Source organism: Colletotrichum fructicola (assembly GCF_000319635.2).
Source record: "Colletotrichum fructicola Nara gc5 chromosome Unknown KSG_Nara_v1_contig01, whole genome shotgun sequence".
NCBI lineage: Eukaryota > Fungi > Ascomycota > Sordariomycetes > Glomerellales > Glomerellaceae > Colletotrichum > Colletotrichum fructicola.
This window is the reverse complement of record NW_027094051.1, coordinates 12,336-25,930: the sequence shown is the minus strand read 5'-3', so window position 1 is coordinate 25,930 and position 13,595 is coordinate 12,336. Positions and strand designations below refer to the sequence as shown.

Sequence of the window (13,595 nt, the reverse complement as noted above, 5' to 3'; positions counted from 1 at the left end):
TTTTCACCTTGGTCCTAGATTTCGGCCAGAAACATACCATCCAGCTCTTGTCTAGACTGCCATCTGCTCCTCTCGGACTTCCGCAAGCCAAGAATTGAGCTGACAATGCTGAGGTCGCATATCCCAATAAGAAGATCCTGGCATACATGATGTCGAGTTCCTATTCTTACACAATGCAGCAAAAACAATAATCCTATGATGGTTTAACTTGAGTTGCGAGAGCTCAAATTGATCGGCGGCGGCAACTTGGCAGTGGCTGATTGCCTCGGCATGATGCCGTCAGGATTAGACACTGCTTGACTGATGGGACTTTCGGCATCCAGAAAGCAACTTCATAGAAAGTTACGTCTGCATAGAAAGCGATTTGGCGTCTGCCTATTTTTTCTCCGACAGGGATGGAGGTGAGCGTCTAAATGCCGCCCGTGTATTGATCGGCGACCCGCAACGCATGGAAATGATGGGGGCGCAGTCCATGGGACTTTGGTGCAAGCTGAGAACTTTGGTGACCGCTACACCCAGCTTGAGCCCTGCGTTTAGGCTGTCGTTCCTTCAGAAGCCTTGGCCGCTCCACTGATTAACCTGCCCGAATGTGTTCAACGCTCGAGTCAGCTGGTGCAGGTGTATGTCAAGAGAGGCTGACTCTGGCCGAACCAGAAATCATGGCGACATTGCACCTAGCGCCTGTGTATCATTGAAGTCTTGGAACCTGTATACAGCCTGTTGCCTAGATTGCACTGAAATAACCTCTTGCTCTTCTTGACTGCTTCTATTTTTCTCCCTGCCAGATGTGCGAATGACACCGTCATGTGATCCCTGCAAAAGTGACAAAACGACATGTTAAGTATCAGATCATGTCCCTAAATGAAAGGCATCCATCAAAGTGATCAAAATGGTTCGGACCCGGTGCGCATGTATCACGAATACCTGACCTTTCAGCGAGCAGCCCGTGGTTGTCTTGATCGATGCCTTGGGCCACTAGCTGCCGGTAAAACAATCAGAGGTGGGTCAGTTTGGAAGATGATGGCGCCGGGAAGATCTTTCAGGGCGCTCGCTATGCTGGCATTGAGCATGGGAGACAACACGGCGGATCGAGACCACGAGGCGCCTGATCCTGCCGCAGTGCTCAAATAATTTTGACTTCCTTGACGAGTGGCTCTTCAGTGGCGACTTGTTGCAGAAGCCATATACAGCTTTACCACCCGTATTAGCTGAGTTTAACGGAATATGGCTTACATCGCCTCGGCTTGGTTTCATGCTGGTGTGGTCTGCACGTTATTTATTACTTTAAATACTTATATCAGAAGATGAGCGGCTGCCGTTACAGTTAGGTGATCTCACGTGTGTCTCTGACGGCATGACAGATCCTGCGTTACTCAGGCCCGAAGGTAAAGGTAACTATTGGTTGAAATCTTTCGCCCTCATCCAAAGCCTAATGGGCGACATGCCTCACAGCGACTGAACGATGTTCCCTACAGGCGCTACGCACCTGTCGTCGCTATTTGTGCGTTTGGGAGATGAGAAAGGAAATGGAGGTCTTGTGAATGATGAGACTGATCGCTGGAGTATGAAGTTACTGCCCCTAGTCGGTATCTCGCAGAGACGGTTCGACCTGATGCAAGTAATTTCTACGCAGTGTTTCGGGGTAGGATATGACTGCAGACAGGAAGCAGGGCATACGTACGGATAGCAAAGGGCGGCGTTACTGGCGGGAAACTACCCTTTAGACGTTGACCTTGTGCAGCAACTTTGTGGTTGGCATAACTATGTAGTCCTCTAGACTTTCTAGGAACAAAATTGTATTACGGCCTAACAAGCAAGACCATCAAACAGTGAACCTGGAAAACTAGAATGCGCCCTGGCACCAAAGGGTTCTAACTGAACCTGAACTCCAGGTCATGGTCTCCGGAAATCTGATCCGTCGGGCTGATGATGATTTGCACAATCCGCTTCCCAACATCGTACTCGTCCAAGAGCTTCTGCGTTCCGCCAAAGAAAGGCGTGTTTTCAAGCTGAGACCATGCGGTTGCAGCGGCGCCCGTATCCGCAGAATTGAGAACCACTGTTTCGTCCTCCTCGCGCCCAAGAGTATCATACACCTTGCGAATCTGCTTAGATGTTTGCTTATTCACGATGCCTTTGCGCCGGATGGCCTCAAGGTCGGCCCTCCTGACGTTTGGCTGTATGTCCCACAACTCCATTTGAATGTCGCGCAATTTGTATCTCTCGCTCTCGTCTCGCTCTTCCCATCCATTGTATGCGGCATATACCGTAATGACTTTGTTGCTGGTATCAATCCCAATTATGTCAACGGGATCATCGCCGTCATCATACGATTCGGTATGTACGTAGTATTTCCCGCTCGAGTAAGATAATGTGTAGCCCTTCTTCTCCTGAAGCAAGGTTAATAAGCAATAATCACACCGTCGTAACCGATCATCATCTGAAACTTACAAGATACTACAAAACTGATGTTAGCCGAGTGGTGAGCAGGTGCAGTAATAACAACATGGAAACTTACATCGCTCTTAGTTGGGGCCTGGGCTAAGGAAAAATGCCCAAAAATGAGCGTAGACAAAATCCACAAAAGCCACGTGAAATGCATATTGACAAGTATTCAGAGAATGCCAGCTACAGTCTCAAACAAGTGAGAAGGACAAAAAGTCTGGTGAAATATATAACTCTGATGCCCTTTATAAAAAGCATTAGCCACTGCAACCGAGGTGACCTATATATGTTTTTCAACTTTTAAATTCACCAAATTCAACCTTCTCACTGTTCATCTCAGCCTGGGAAGAATTAGTGATTAACGTTCGCCAAGATACCTTCTGCATTTGATTCTTAGTTAGCACGGAAATGACCGTCAGTGTCCCTTGGAAGCGGAAGTGAGTCACTCGGGTGCACCGAGAACTTTGAAATGTGGCCTTCTAGGTCTCATAGAAAGGCTAAGTCCCAGACATCTTTCCATAATTAACTGATAAGTTGTGATAAATGGGAAGTTGCAGGGACGTGGGTTGATTATCCCACTCCTGCGCCGTGCGGCGGAAAGTATCCGGACCTTGGCTTGGCATACGGACAATCCCGAATAGCCTGAGAGAATAGACACCGCGCCCCGTTAATCTAGACTGAGTTTGAACAGCGCAAACCTAGCAGCGCCTCGGGGACTTCGGGTTCTTAGACATTGGCTTCCATCCATCTGAAGGAGGATATACCCATAAACGCTCCAACACCCCCAGACCATTCCATCGCCGCAGCATATTGATGGAATATATCGTCCATACAGTCTTTACCAAATCAACACGTTCATCTCTTGCGTTGCAAGAAGACATTTATCAGACTACCAGACAAAACGCTCCATTTTTTCTTACCATCATTAACCATCTACTCATCTTCAAAATGATTAAATCCAACATCATATACGCCAGCATTTCCCTCTTTTCAATCTTCCTCCAGCAAACATCCGCCTGCAGACAGGCCATTGTAACGTACTCCACGGAGTACGAGTGTGACCTTGACCACTTCGACACTGCCATCGCGGAAGACTGCAAGAAATTGGCCGAAGGCATCGGCAAGCAGGGAAAGAAGTTTGCGGAACCTCCGGTAGTCGACTCGGTGGAGTGCCTGGAATGTGATCCGGACGGTGAATCAAGGAAATGCCGCTGTCTTCTGAGCGCATGGCGATTTCGCGATTGGGAGCCCGAGCCGGCCAAGTTTGATGATTTCCAGTACGAATACTGGAGGCCCATGGAGAATGGAAAGCTCGATGTCAGTTGCGATAAGTAAAGGGCACTCGTGGAAATTGTTCAAGTGGTACATGGGTTGGTGATCTATTAGATAAAAGTATTTGTCAATCTTGATTGAATTCTGGTTAGAGTTTGTCGTATTATTCACCTGCTCCTCACACTTGAAACAACTTCAGTTTTCACTCCTGTGCGCAAAAAAACAGGAAGAGGCTGGATGTGATTTTAGGCTAAATCCTTCTTAGAGTGAAGCCTCTTGCTGGTAAGAAGTAAGCCTTATTTGCTGACAAAGCTTTCTTGGTATTTATTGCGAGTTATGTACCACATAGATCCTACACTCTTAGGTGCATGTATGCATCAAATCACCCCTAGCTGTTGTAGGTTATTGCAGTTGGACCATTTTTGCGTTTGGTTCTGTCAAGGCCCAACAAGGCGGTGGGAGGCGCGGAGCGGTACCCAGAGAATCCTGGACGCAGCGACGACGGCAAGATCGAGGGTCTCTGCGCGCAGATTAAATAGAGCTTACTCTAGCACATATGCATCTGTCATCATCCCTTTTTCCTTCCTACATACAACATCCCTTCCAGACGAAAAACATGTTGTTGTTGTTGTTGTTGTTATATTTAACGCCGTGGCGGCAAGGGCGCGGCCGCCCTTACGGCCGACCTCCCGAGGGGTATATGGCGTGGAGGGCCGCCGGCTCAAGCTATATACTCTACAGTACACGCCTCTTCCTAACGTCCTCCAAATCTTGCCCGTGGGCTACTATGTGTTCTATTCGTCCCTAGTTCCCGCTGGTTCCCTAGTTCCGTTGTGGTCTTCCGGTCCTCTACGAGGAGGGGGTTGTTACTAAGGTCTAGGTCAAGACCTAGTCCCTAGTACCGCGGGCAGATCTTCTGGAAGAAGTCTGTCACGGAGAGAAAGGCCTGGAAGCCTTCATGATCAGTAATTAGCCCCTTATAGTACTGCTCAAGAGATCCTATAGGCCCTATAGGCTCCTGTGAACTAGAAGGGTGGAGGGTGGGCCACTGAAGCCGCCTCACTAAGGTCTTTCGGCAGTAGACTAGGTGGTCTACTGCCTTTGCCTCCCCGCAGGAGCAGGTAAGTAGTGCTTCTGTATGGTTGAAGCGTTGGTGATATTGCTCGAAGTCTCCATGCCCTGAACGGGCTGCTAGGAGATGGTGAAGGATCGCCCGTGGCAGGGTCAGTTCAGGAGGGCAGGCGAGGAAAGCCTTAAGCCCTAGTTGGGTGTAAAAGGGCGTTGCCTCTTGCTTCCACCATCTTCTATGCTGGCGGTATATTCGCTCTCTAGCAAGCCGTTTGATCCCTGATAGGGTAGCTAGTTGGCCCCTAGGGGCTGGCAGGGTTGTGCCCTCCTTAGCTAGGATGTCTGCTTCCTCGTTTCCTTTGATACCCTGGTGCCCTGGGGACCAGTGGGTTTGTATGTTGTATATCCTAGCTGCCTCTTGGATCTCAAGGAAGGCAGCTTGTGAGGAGTCTGGGGCCATGCCTCGGATCCCCTGGATAACGCTGGTATTGTCGATACAGATATGTATAGGCTGGCCCTGGGAGGTAAGGAGGGCCCGTCGCAGCCCTGCCCTCGCCCCTTCGGCCTCGCCATCAAATACTTCTGCTATGCCGAGGCGTCCGCAGCCCTGGGCTATGCGTTTATTCTTACGGTAGATAACAAAGCCAAATCCTGTAGCGCTATCAGGGGCTTTAGAGCCATCTGAGTAGATGATAGTATGCTCTTTTGGCACCGTCTTGAGCCAGGCCTGGAAGATCCTGGCTGCTACTTCCTTCGTCTGTGTGACTATAAGGTTATTGGACCCTGGGAGGTATTGCGGCTGTAGGAGTGCTGGCCTTGGGCACTTAGGTAAGAGGCCAGCTGTCCTTTGGAGCCTGGTCTGCTGCCGCCCTAGCTGTAGAAGCCTTGGGACCAAGGGATGTTGTTGGTCAACCTTCTGTAGGCGTATAGCGAAGCGTAGTCGCGCTGCCTCGAGGGCTACCTCTGCTGTAGGTAGGCCAGCATCTCGGATGAGGGCACTGGTTGGTGTGGTCCTCCAGACAGGTAGGATAGCCCTTGCTGCTGCTGTAATAACTCTTCCGACTCTACAGGCTAGACCCTTCTGCCCTGTGCCGACTGTAGCTATCTGCGAAGCAGTACTGCTTCTAGTACCGTTGTTGCTGCTTAGAGCTGGCTTAGTTAGGCCTGCATACCAGGTTTCCGCTCCATATAAGGCTATCGGGAGGGCGCAAGCAATAGCTGCTTTTCGAACTGCAGCTGCTGGGAGCCCCCCTTTTGTGTTTGTAAGGTGCTGTAGGAAATAGGCTACCTTCTTTGCTGCTGCTACCTTTATTCCTACATGGTGTTGGAAGGTGAGTCTCCTGTCAAACCAGACCCCTAACCATCTTATAGGCTTTGTTGAGGCTTTAATAGTTAGGCCTCTCGCTTGGATATCGGGTAGGTTTGTTGTCTGTTTATGTTTTCTGCTGAAGTGGATTGCCTCACACTTAGCTGGGTCAAAGGCGACCTTATTTTCTGTTCCCCAGCTGAGGATACTGGTGATCTCCTGGCCTAGGGCTGTAGCGTTCGCTTCTAGCGAGGGGCTAGTAGCTACTAAGCCTATATCATCCGCATAGCTAAACCGTAGCTTCTGATCATCAGCTAGGATATCAGCTATATAGAGCAGGAAGAGGATAGGTGATAGCGGAGAGCCTTGTGGTAGTCCACAGGATAGAGGGAAGTCCTCTGTAGTAGTATCCTCTAGCCTGACCCGGGCTGTTCGGCTAGAGGTGAAGGTGTAGATCAGCCTGATCAGACTGCTTGGCCAGCCCTGCTGCCGTAGCCTGATAATAAGTCGGTTTCGTAGGACGGAGTCAAACGCCCCCTTAACGTCCATTGTTGCTAGCGTGGCTGTAAGCCCTGCATCTAGAGCCCTCTCTATCTCATGGGTTAGGCAGGTTGTCAGGTCGACTGCAGCCCTCCCTGGTAAGGCTCCAACCTGCTGTGGGCTGGCGACCCCTTCTAGGATGGTAAGGTAGGCCATCCTTTTTGCTATCAACCGCTCTAAGCCTTTGCCTAAGCAGGATAATAGAGATATCGGGCGCCAGGACCCAGTCTTAGAGAAGTCTGTTTTCCCCGGTTTCTGGATCATAACAACCTCCGCTTTGCGGAAGGGTCTAGGGAAGTAGCCTACCTGTACGCAGGCCTGGAAGAGCTGCTGTATAGGCCTAGCTACTAAACCCCAGGTGCATTGTAGTAACTTTGTAGTAATCCTATCAGTCCCAGGGGTTGTAGTCTCTGTTAGAGTAGCCTGGCGTACTTCCTCTATACTAACTGTATCCTGCCAGGGTATAAGACGCCTTGTGACCACTGGGATAGCAAAAGGGTTCCCAGGTAGGTCATCTCTAGCGCTAAACCGTTCGAGTAAGGCCTTTCGTAAGGCTTGGGCTTTGTCGTAGGTGTTGCTGATCGTCTCTCCTTCTACTATTAGAGGCGGAGCTTTAACTGCTAGGCTTGACTTCCGCCAGCCTATGATCTTATATAGATCTTGGTCTGTCTTAGCCTCTTCAACCTTAGTAGTCCAGTAGGCGCGTTTTGCCCTTCTAACGGTTGTTAAGAAGACCTTTTGTTCCTCTAGGATAGGGGGAGGTATGACCAGCCCAGGTTCTTGGGCCTGTTGGCGCCTAGCCTTAATAGCAGCTTGGTGGGCTACTGAGCATTCTTCTGTCCACCAGGGGGCTCCCCTACCCTGATTAGTCCGTCTCTTGCCTACAGCTTGAATAGCTGTATAGAAGAGGCTGACCAGTCGGGCAGCTAGGGTGTCTAGCTCTGCTGGGCTGGGCAGTTCCCCTAGAGTAGGTAAGGCTGTAGCCCCAGCCTTTACTAGGTCGATCAGCCGTGGTAGGGCTGACTCTGGTACTGAGAGCTGGTTAGCCTGGCGTCCCTGTTCCTGGGCCCTACTCATAGGAATAATTGTTGTGATGGCTTCGTGGTCAGCCCCTGGGTGTAGGTGTGGGCTGATATAAGCCTCAGTAAAGGGGATATTTGAGAGGGTTAGGTCGAGGGTATGCCCGTGGGTATGGGTAGGGGCCCCAACCTCCCCAATAAACAGAAGATCGTAGCCTTCCGCCCATTCTGCAATATCGTCTCCTCGATTTCGGCTAGGGGACCCAGGTTCCCATGAGGAGTGGTGGGCGTTAAGGTCCCCAGCAATAAGGGCTCTCTCTGGCGGTTGGTAATCTAGAAGGAGGCTGGTTGCTTGGTTTATAGGCTCATCTGGCGGCCTATATATATTCATAATAGTGAGGTCGCCAACTTTCACCCACAAGATATCTCTTGATTGGGTAGGCCTTTGTTGCTGTATTTGCAGCCTTAGACCTTTGCGTGTGTAGGTCATAACCCTAGGCCTTGTGTCTCTGCTGTTCCAGAAGTCAACTGGTACGTAGGAGTTAAAGCCTGGGTGTGTGTTAATCTGCATCTTATCTCTATAGCCTATCCAGGGTTCCTGGATCAGGACTATATCGATCTGATCTGCCCAGCAGAGCTCTAGAAGAGCTGTATGAGCTGGGCTTCTCTTCCCCACGTTACACTGGGCGACCCGTAATACCCGTGGGGTAGCCATTCTGAGCCTACTGCTCTGAGTCGAGGTCGAGGTGTGTGTAGGCATTAGTCACGTTATAATCAGGCTTCTGAGCTACCCTCTGGGCCCTGCTGCTTAGCCTAGGAGGGGTATGCTGGGTAGGTAGTGGTGGTAGGTCAGGGTTGTTGTTGATATAGACGTCTGCCTCAGCCTCATTCTCGTCCTCATCCATACTACTAGAGCTTGCCGTATCGCTAGCGTCTGCTACGGTAATTGAATCCTGGGCAGGGGTAGGGGCGCGTGGTCGCTTTGAGCCGGGCTGGTGGCGTGTTGGGTCTCCGCTGGACCGCTGGTGGTTGTCAGTAGCTTGAGTGCTAGCCTGGCTGTTCTGATAGAGGGCCTCATAAGCCTTCTGCCCAGCCTTACGAATCCGAGAGAGTTCCTTCCGACCTGGGAGGGAAGGGGAGCCGTTAACCACTAGGGGCCTTGCCGGGCAGCCCTTGTGGTTGGCTTGGAAGGGGCCGGCGCAGTTTGCGCACTTCGGTCTGGCTATGCAGGGCCAAGTCTCGTGGGAGCCTGAGGGTCTGCTGCAGTTGCCACAAAGTGGCTGCCGGTTACAATATCGGTTCGAGTGATATCCCTGGCAACCAGGGTCATGTCGGGCAATAGTCCTTTTCTTCTGGATAAGCTGAGACCTGCTGCTTTGGTTGAAGAGTCTGAAGGGTAATACTTCTGCAGAGAAGGAGATGATCCAAGAGACTTCGTTTGTGATAGGATTCACGCCAAGTTGGGATTGGCGGGCCCGGATAGGCTTGCATCCTGTCTGTGCAAAGACCTCCTCTTCAACTAGAGTAGCTGGGTCGAGGGCATCCCCATCGATAGTCCATAGCTTAGCAGGGCAGCGTGGGACAACATAGGTGAACCACTTAGTAGGGGTCTCAACCTTATAGGCTCCAAGACTGTCTGCTAGTTTCTGTTTGTCCGTAAGGAGGGCTTGCTGAACCTGCTTATTCAGGGGTCTCAGTGAGTAGCCAGTTGCGATGTGGTAGATATGTGGGATATCTGCTAGCTGCAGGCCAAGGGCCTGGCAGACCTTCCGGCGGAGGGCAAAAGGGGCATGCTTCCTAGCAGCCGTTAGGCCCTCCTCGGGGATGCGGGCAAAGACCCGGAGGTCCTCCTTTGGCTGGGCTAGAGTCTGAGTCTGAGCCTGGGGATGGATTGGGTTTTGGGTGCGGGCCGGGGCCGGGGCCGGGGCTTGGGCTGGGGCTGGGGCTGCAGATTCAGCCGAAGCTACCACCTTAGCCCAATTCCGGCTCGGGGTCGGGGCCGCCGTTCCGTTCCCCATGATCCTCTTCAAGGCTTGAACTACGTAGGTTGTAGCCTCCTTCGCGATCTGCTTCCTAGGCCCCTCAAAGCAAGAGACCACGTTGTCTACAGACTGGGCGATAGCCATAAAGACATCCTTTCGGGCTTCGTAGAGCTTGGCCTCTTCACTAAGGGCTGTAAGGACAGCTCCAGCAGCTGTCCCATTCACAGTTGAGGGTCCCTTAGCCGTTAAGGGGGTTGTCGTAGAGGCGTCGGGCTGGCTTCCCACGAGGCTGGGCCGGGCTGGCTGGGCCTCGGTATCGCGGCGGCGTTTAGCCCTTGAGGTTGGGGACGGCTCCGGAGGGGCTCCAGAGCCTCGATCAGGGCCGGCCGAGGAGGCCGGCATCGGTCCAGAGCCCGCCGGAGGCTGCGAGGCCATCGCGGGAGGGCGCTGGAGGCGAGAATTGAAGGGTTTTCCGCTGTTAAGAATTTTGGTGGTATCCCACGTATTACACTAACAGTGGATGCCAAGAAAAATTAGGCGAGAGGGAAGTTGATCAACCCTCCTGCAACACGTTTCATATCATGATTTTTTCCATAACGATATTCTGCGCACTTCTTTCGACTTTCAAGACTCCAGGCGCGGCATTGTCCCGCGACAAAGTGGTTTTTCGAACACGATAATACGTGCCTTCCAGCAAGACTTGCACTTGACTTTACGGCCGGACGATGTGTGGCTGGCTATCCTCGTGCAGATCAGTTTCTTCGTCAATGGCAAAGGGCGCGCCGAATCGCTTCGCGACAGGCTTGTGGAGCACCAAGACCGCAGACACCTCGTAATAGACGCTCGACCGGCAAGTCTAGCCACGGTCGATATCGGCAATGTCGTACATCAAATGATCGAACTCGTCAAAAGCAGCCTGCGAGACCCTAAGATGGCGACGAGACTGCTGCTCGAGTTCAGCACGACAACCGAGAATGACCGGGCGACCGCCGCCATGGCCTTCTTAGGTACCATGCAAAATTATTTCACCTACGAGTTTCGGGTTGGGTGCGGCTTCCCTTCGGTAACGCTGATGGGCGACCGAGAGGACTGGCTTAAGATTTCAGAGGGCCTGGACGTCCTATCATCGCTCGGTGATGAGGCCGTTCCATGGTCCGTCTGTTTGTCCAAAGTCCTTGAGTACATGGTGGCAAGCTTCGACCGACCGCGGGACGAAGATGTGAAGTCCTTCTGGATGCGCGCGGTCCACGAGTCTGGGAGAAACGGCTCTAGGGCAGTGGTCACCTTAACCGGATGGCTGACTGCTTTCTCGTGGTGGGACCCTTCTGATGACCGCCAGAGGACCTTACTCAGTTATTCCATGCCGGAACGCGTCGAGATACGGCCGTCCGTGTACAGCCATTGGCCCGACTTGTCCGGAGCCCCACCCGTCACCCCCTGCCCGACTTGGAAATCTCGACGCGTTCCCTGGGTCCTCTGATTGGCCGGGATTGACTTCAGTGTCTCCACCTTCAATTGAAATCTCGACGCGTTCCGAAAGGGAACCCTGACCCTAACCCTGACATCACGTCCACGATGAACTGATGTCGGGTTCATCAAGACGGCCAGCCAAATTAAAGTGGGTCCGCAAAGGCATAGGGTAGGGTTCATTGAAAATAGGGTAGTAGAGTTCATAGTGATTTTCAGCCCCAAAATAAACGAAAGTAGGATGCATCAAAAGCCATAATGTAGATCCAGTCAGAGGTATATTTTCAAAGGTACTCGATGCATGTAAAAGGAGGAACAAGTCGGTTTCGTATGAGGAGGAAATTGGGATGTTGTTGGTGATTGGGCGCGCACGGACCCATCGAGTTGGGAAGAGCGCGCCATCCAGCGAATCAGATAACACACCACCCAGCAGGAGAAGATGATTCAAGGGGGCAGGATGCAGAGACAGGTTAGAAGTAAATAGTTTCAGGAGGCAGGTAATGTTAGTATTTAGCATAGGAGGAAGCCATTTAACAAGCCATTAACAGCAGAATAGATTCATCATTATTCATCCCCCAGCACAAGTCATTGGGATGGAGCCGTTCGTCCATAATCCCCAGTATGCCGTTGTGATTTGTAGGGTATGCCAGTTTGCCGTGGTTGCCGATGAAGTATTGTCACATTTGAGGATACATCACCGAGAGATCCCCGTCGCCAGCAGATCCCATATCGCAGAGGCCATCCGCAGTATCCCAAGGATTGTCCGCACCCAAGCCGATTTAGCCACATTACAGTATCCAGACCCAAGCACGCCACCCATCCCACACATTGCGGCACCGAAGGCGGACGGCATACGATGCGCAGAGTGTCCGTATATGTGCCGGCGGCCACAAGTCATCCAAAGGCATTGCCGGGCCGAGCACGGATGGCACAATGATTGGCAGAAGGGGGGCAATGTGCGTAAGAGGGCCACGGTAGCAAGGGATTTACCGTGGACGACGGGGGTGCCGTGCCAGCGGTTTTTCCCATCGCGCGCCGGGAGCCGGTGGTTCGAGGTCGGGCGGGGGTTAGGGATGGCCGTTCAAAGCGAGCCACCAGAGCCGGGGACGGATAACACGGCGTGGTTTGTCGCGTTGCACGAGAACCAAGAGAAGCGGTTCGAGGCCGACGCGCGCGAGGAGGTTAGTATAGTAGACGAAAAGTTGGAGCCGAACGGGTGGTTGTACCGCGCCGGGTGGACGAGGGATTTGGAAGGGTTGAACAAGACGCAGTTACAGGAGGCCACGCGACCAATTGAGGATGGCGAGGAGACGTTCCGGTTCGTGTGGGCCGTGTTCAACAGCGTCGCCGACAAGGCACGCGCAACAGCAGCACCGCACAAGGTCGGGCATGATGTGTTGTTTGAGGCGGAGCGGAAGGAGATCAGCCAGAAGCCAGTGCGGCCGTTCGACAACCGCATGGAGGACGACACGTGGCAGCGGTATAAGGAGGTTTGGCGCAAGATGGTGAGCATATGGTTCCGCATGGACGAGTGGCCGGAGCGCGAGCGGCCGCCATATCGGTTCACCATGCGTCAGGGGTTGTTGTGGGATGCGTTCACCAGCCGTTTCGAGGCGGACGTCGGCAGCAGGCAGGCCGCGCAGGCGGAGGAGGTCGAGAGGATGTGTTTGGACGCCATCATCGCCATCATCGAGGACCCGTACAAGCAGAGCCAGAAGGAGAGCGCGATGATCGGCGCGTTGGCGGTGTTGGGCATCCGCGAGGACGGCGGGTGGCACCAGGCGACGGAGTACACGACGAATTATTCGGCCGTGATCAAGGTGGCCAAGATGTTCGTCGTGTACCAGGCGTGGTTGGAGCGGCAGGACGAGGTGGCGGCGTTGACGGCGACCAAAGGGGCCGAGGCGGCGTACGAAGAGGCCAGCAGCGTGTTCCATTTGGTGCGCGACAAGGTGCGGCGGTTCATGACGCGGATGCCCGGGCGGCCGGACGACGAGCCCAGGGCGATGAATTGGATTTACGATGCGCGTACGTACGGGATGCACATCCGGTTCAACACGGTGGCGCCGGGGATGGTGGATTGGAGCGGCGACCGGATATCGTTCCGGCGGGTGCGGGTGCGGGTGTGCGAGTTGGCCGAGATGTTCCACGGGTTAGCGCAGGAGGCGCGGTCGTTGTTGGCGCAGTTGGCGGTGGTGGATGGGCATGGGGACAGGGATAATGAGCACGGCGATGAGCATGGCGATGGGTATGGAGGCCGATCAGCGTTGGCAGCAGCGTTGCCCGCCATCAGGTGGGAGAGCATGCACGACGACCACAGCCAGGACCGGCCGGGGTATTCGTTTTTACACGATGACCGCAACGAGGCGTGGGTGGGCAAGGGGAAGGGGTGGATCGCACGGCGCATCGCAGAGTCGGAGGCACGGCGGCGGGCGTGGTTAGACCCGACGCGAGGGACGGCGGCGGCGGCGGCGGCGGCGGCGGCGGCGGCGGCGG

The 13,595-nt window shown here is 53.3% G+C and overlaps 3 protein-coding genes across 3 annotated transcripts; 1 reads left to right on the top strand and 2 right to left on the bottom strand.

The window, feature by feature from the left end:
- Positions 1 to 1,871: 1,871 nt before the first annotated feature.
- On the bottom strand, positions 1,872 to 2,602 carry CGGC5_v000003 (uncharacterized protein; the record flags this gene model as incomplete). Its single annotated transcript, XM_032023177.1, has 3 exons — positions 1,872 to 2,390; positions 2,452 to 2,457; positions 2,519 to 2,602. The coding sequence occupies 3 exons, from the start codon at positions 2,600 to 2,602 to the stop codon at positions 1,872 to 1,874; spliced, it is 609 nt and encodes a 202-aa protein (XP_031879949.1).
- Positions 2,603 to 3,393: 791 nt separating this feature from the next.
- On the top strand, positions 3,394 to 3,780 carry CGGC5_v000002 (uncharacterized protein; the record flags this gene model as incomplete). Its single annotated transcript, XM_032023176.1, has 1 exon — positions 3,394 to 3,780. One exon carries the CDS (start codon positions 3,394 to 3,396, stop codon positions 3,778 to 3,780), a length of 387 nt encoding a protein of 128 aa, XP_031879958.1.
- A 4,592-nt stretch (positions 3,781 to 8,372) lies between these two features.
- On the bottom strand, positions 8,373 to 10,067 carry CGGC5_v000001 (uncharacterized protein; the record flags this gene model as incomplete). The annotated part of the gene is made up of 1 exon (XM_066150616.1): positions 8,373 to 10,067. One exon carries the CDS (start codon positions 10,065 to 10,067, stop codon positions 8,373 to 8,375), a length of 1,695 nt encoding a protein of 564 aa, XP_066009742.1.
- Between the last annotated feature and the right edge of the window lie 3,528 nt (positions 10,068 to 13,595).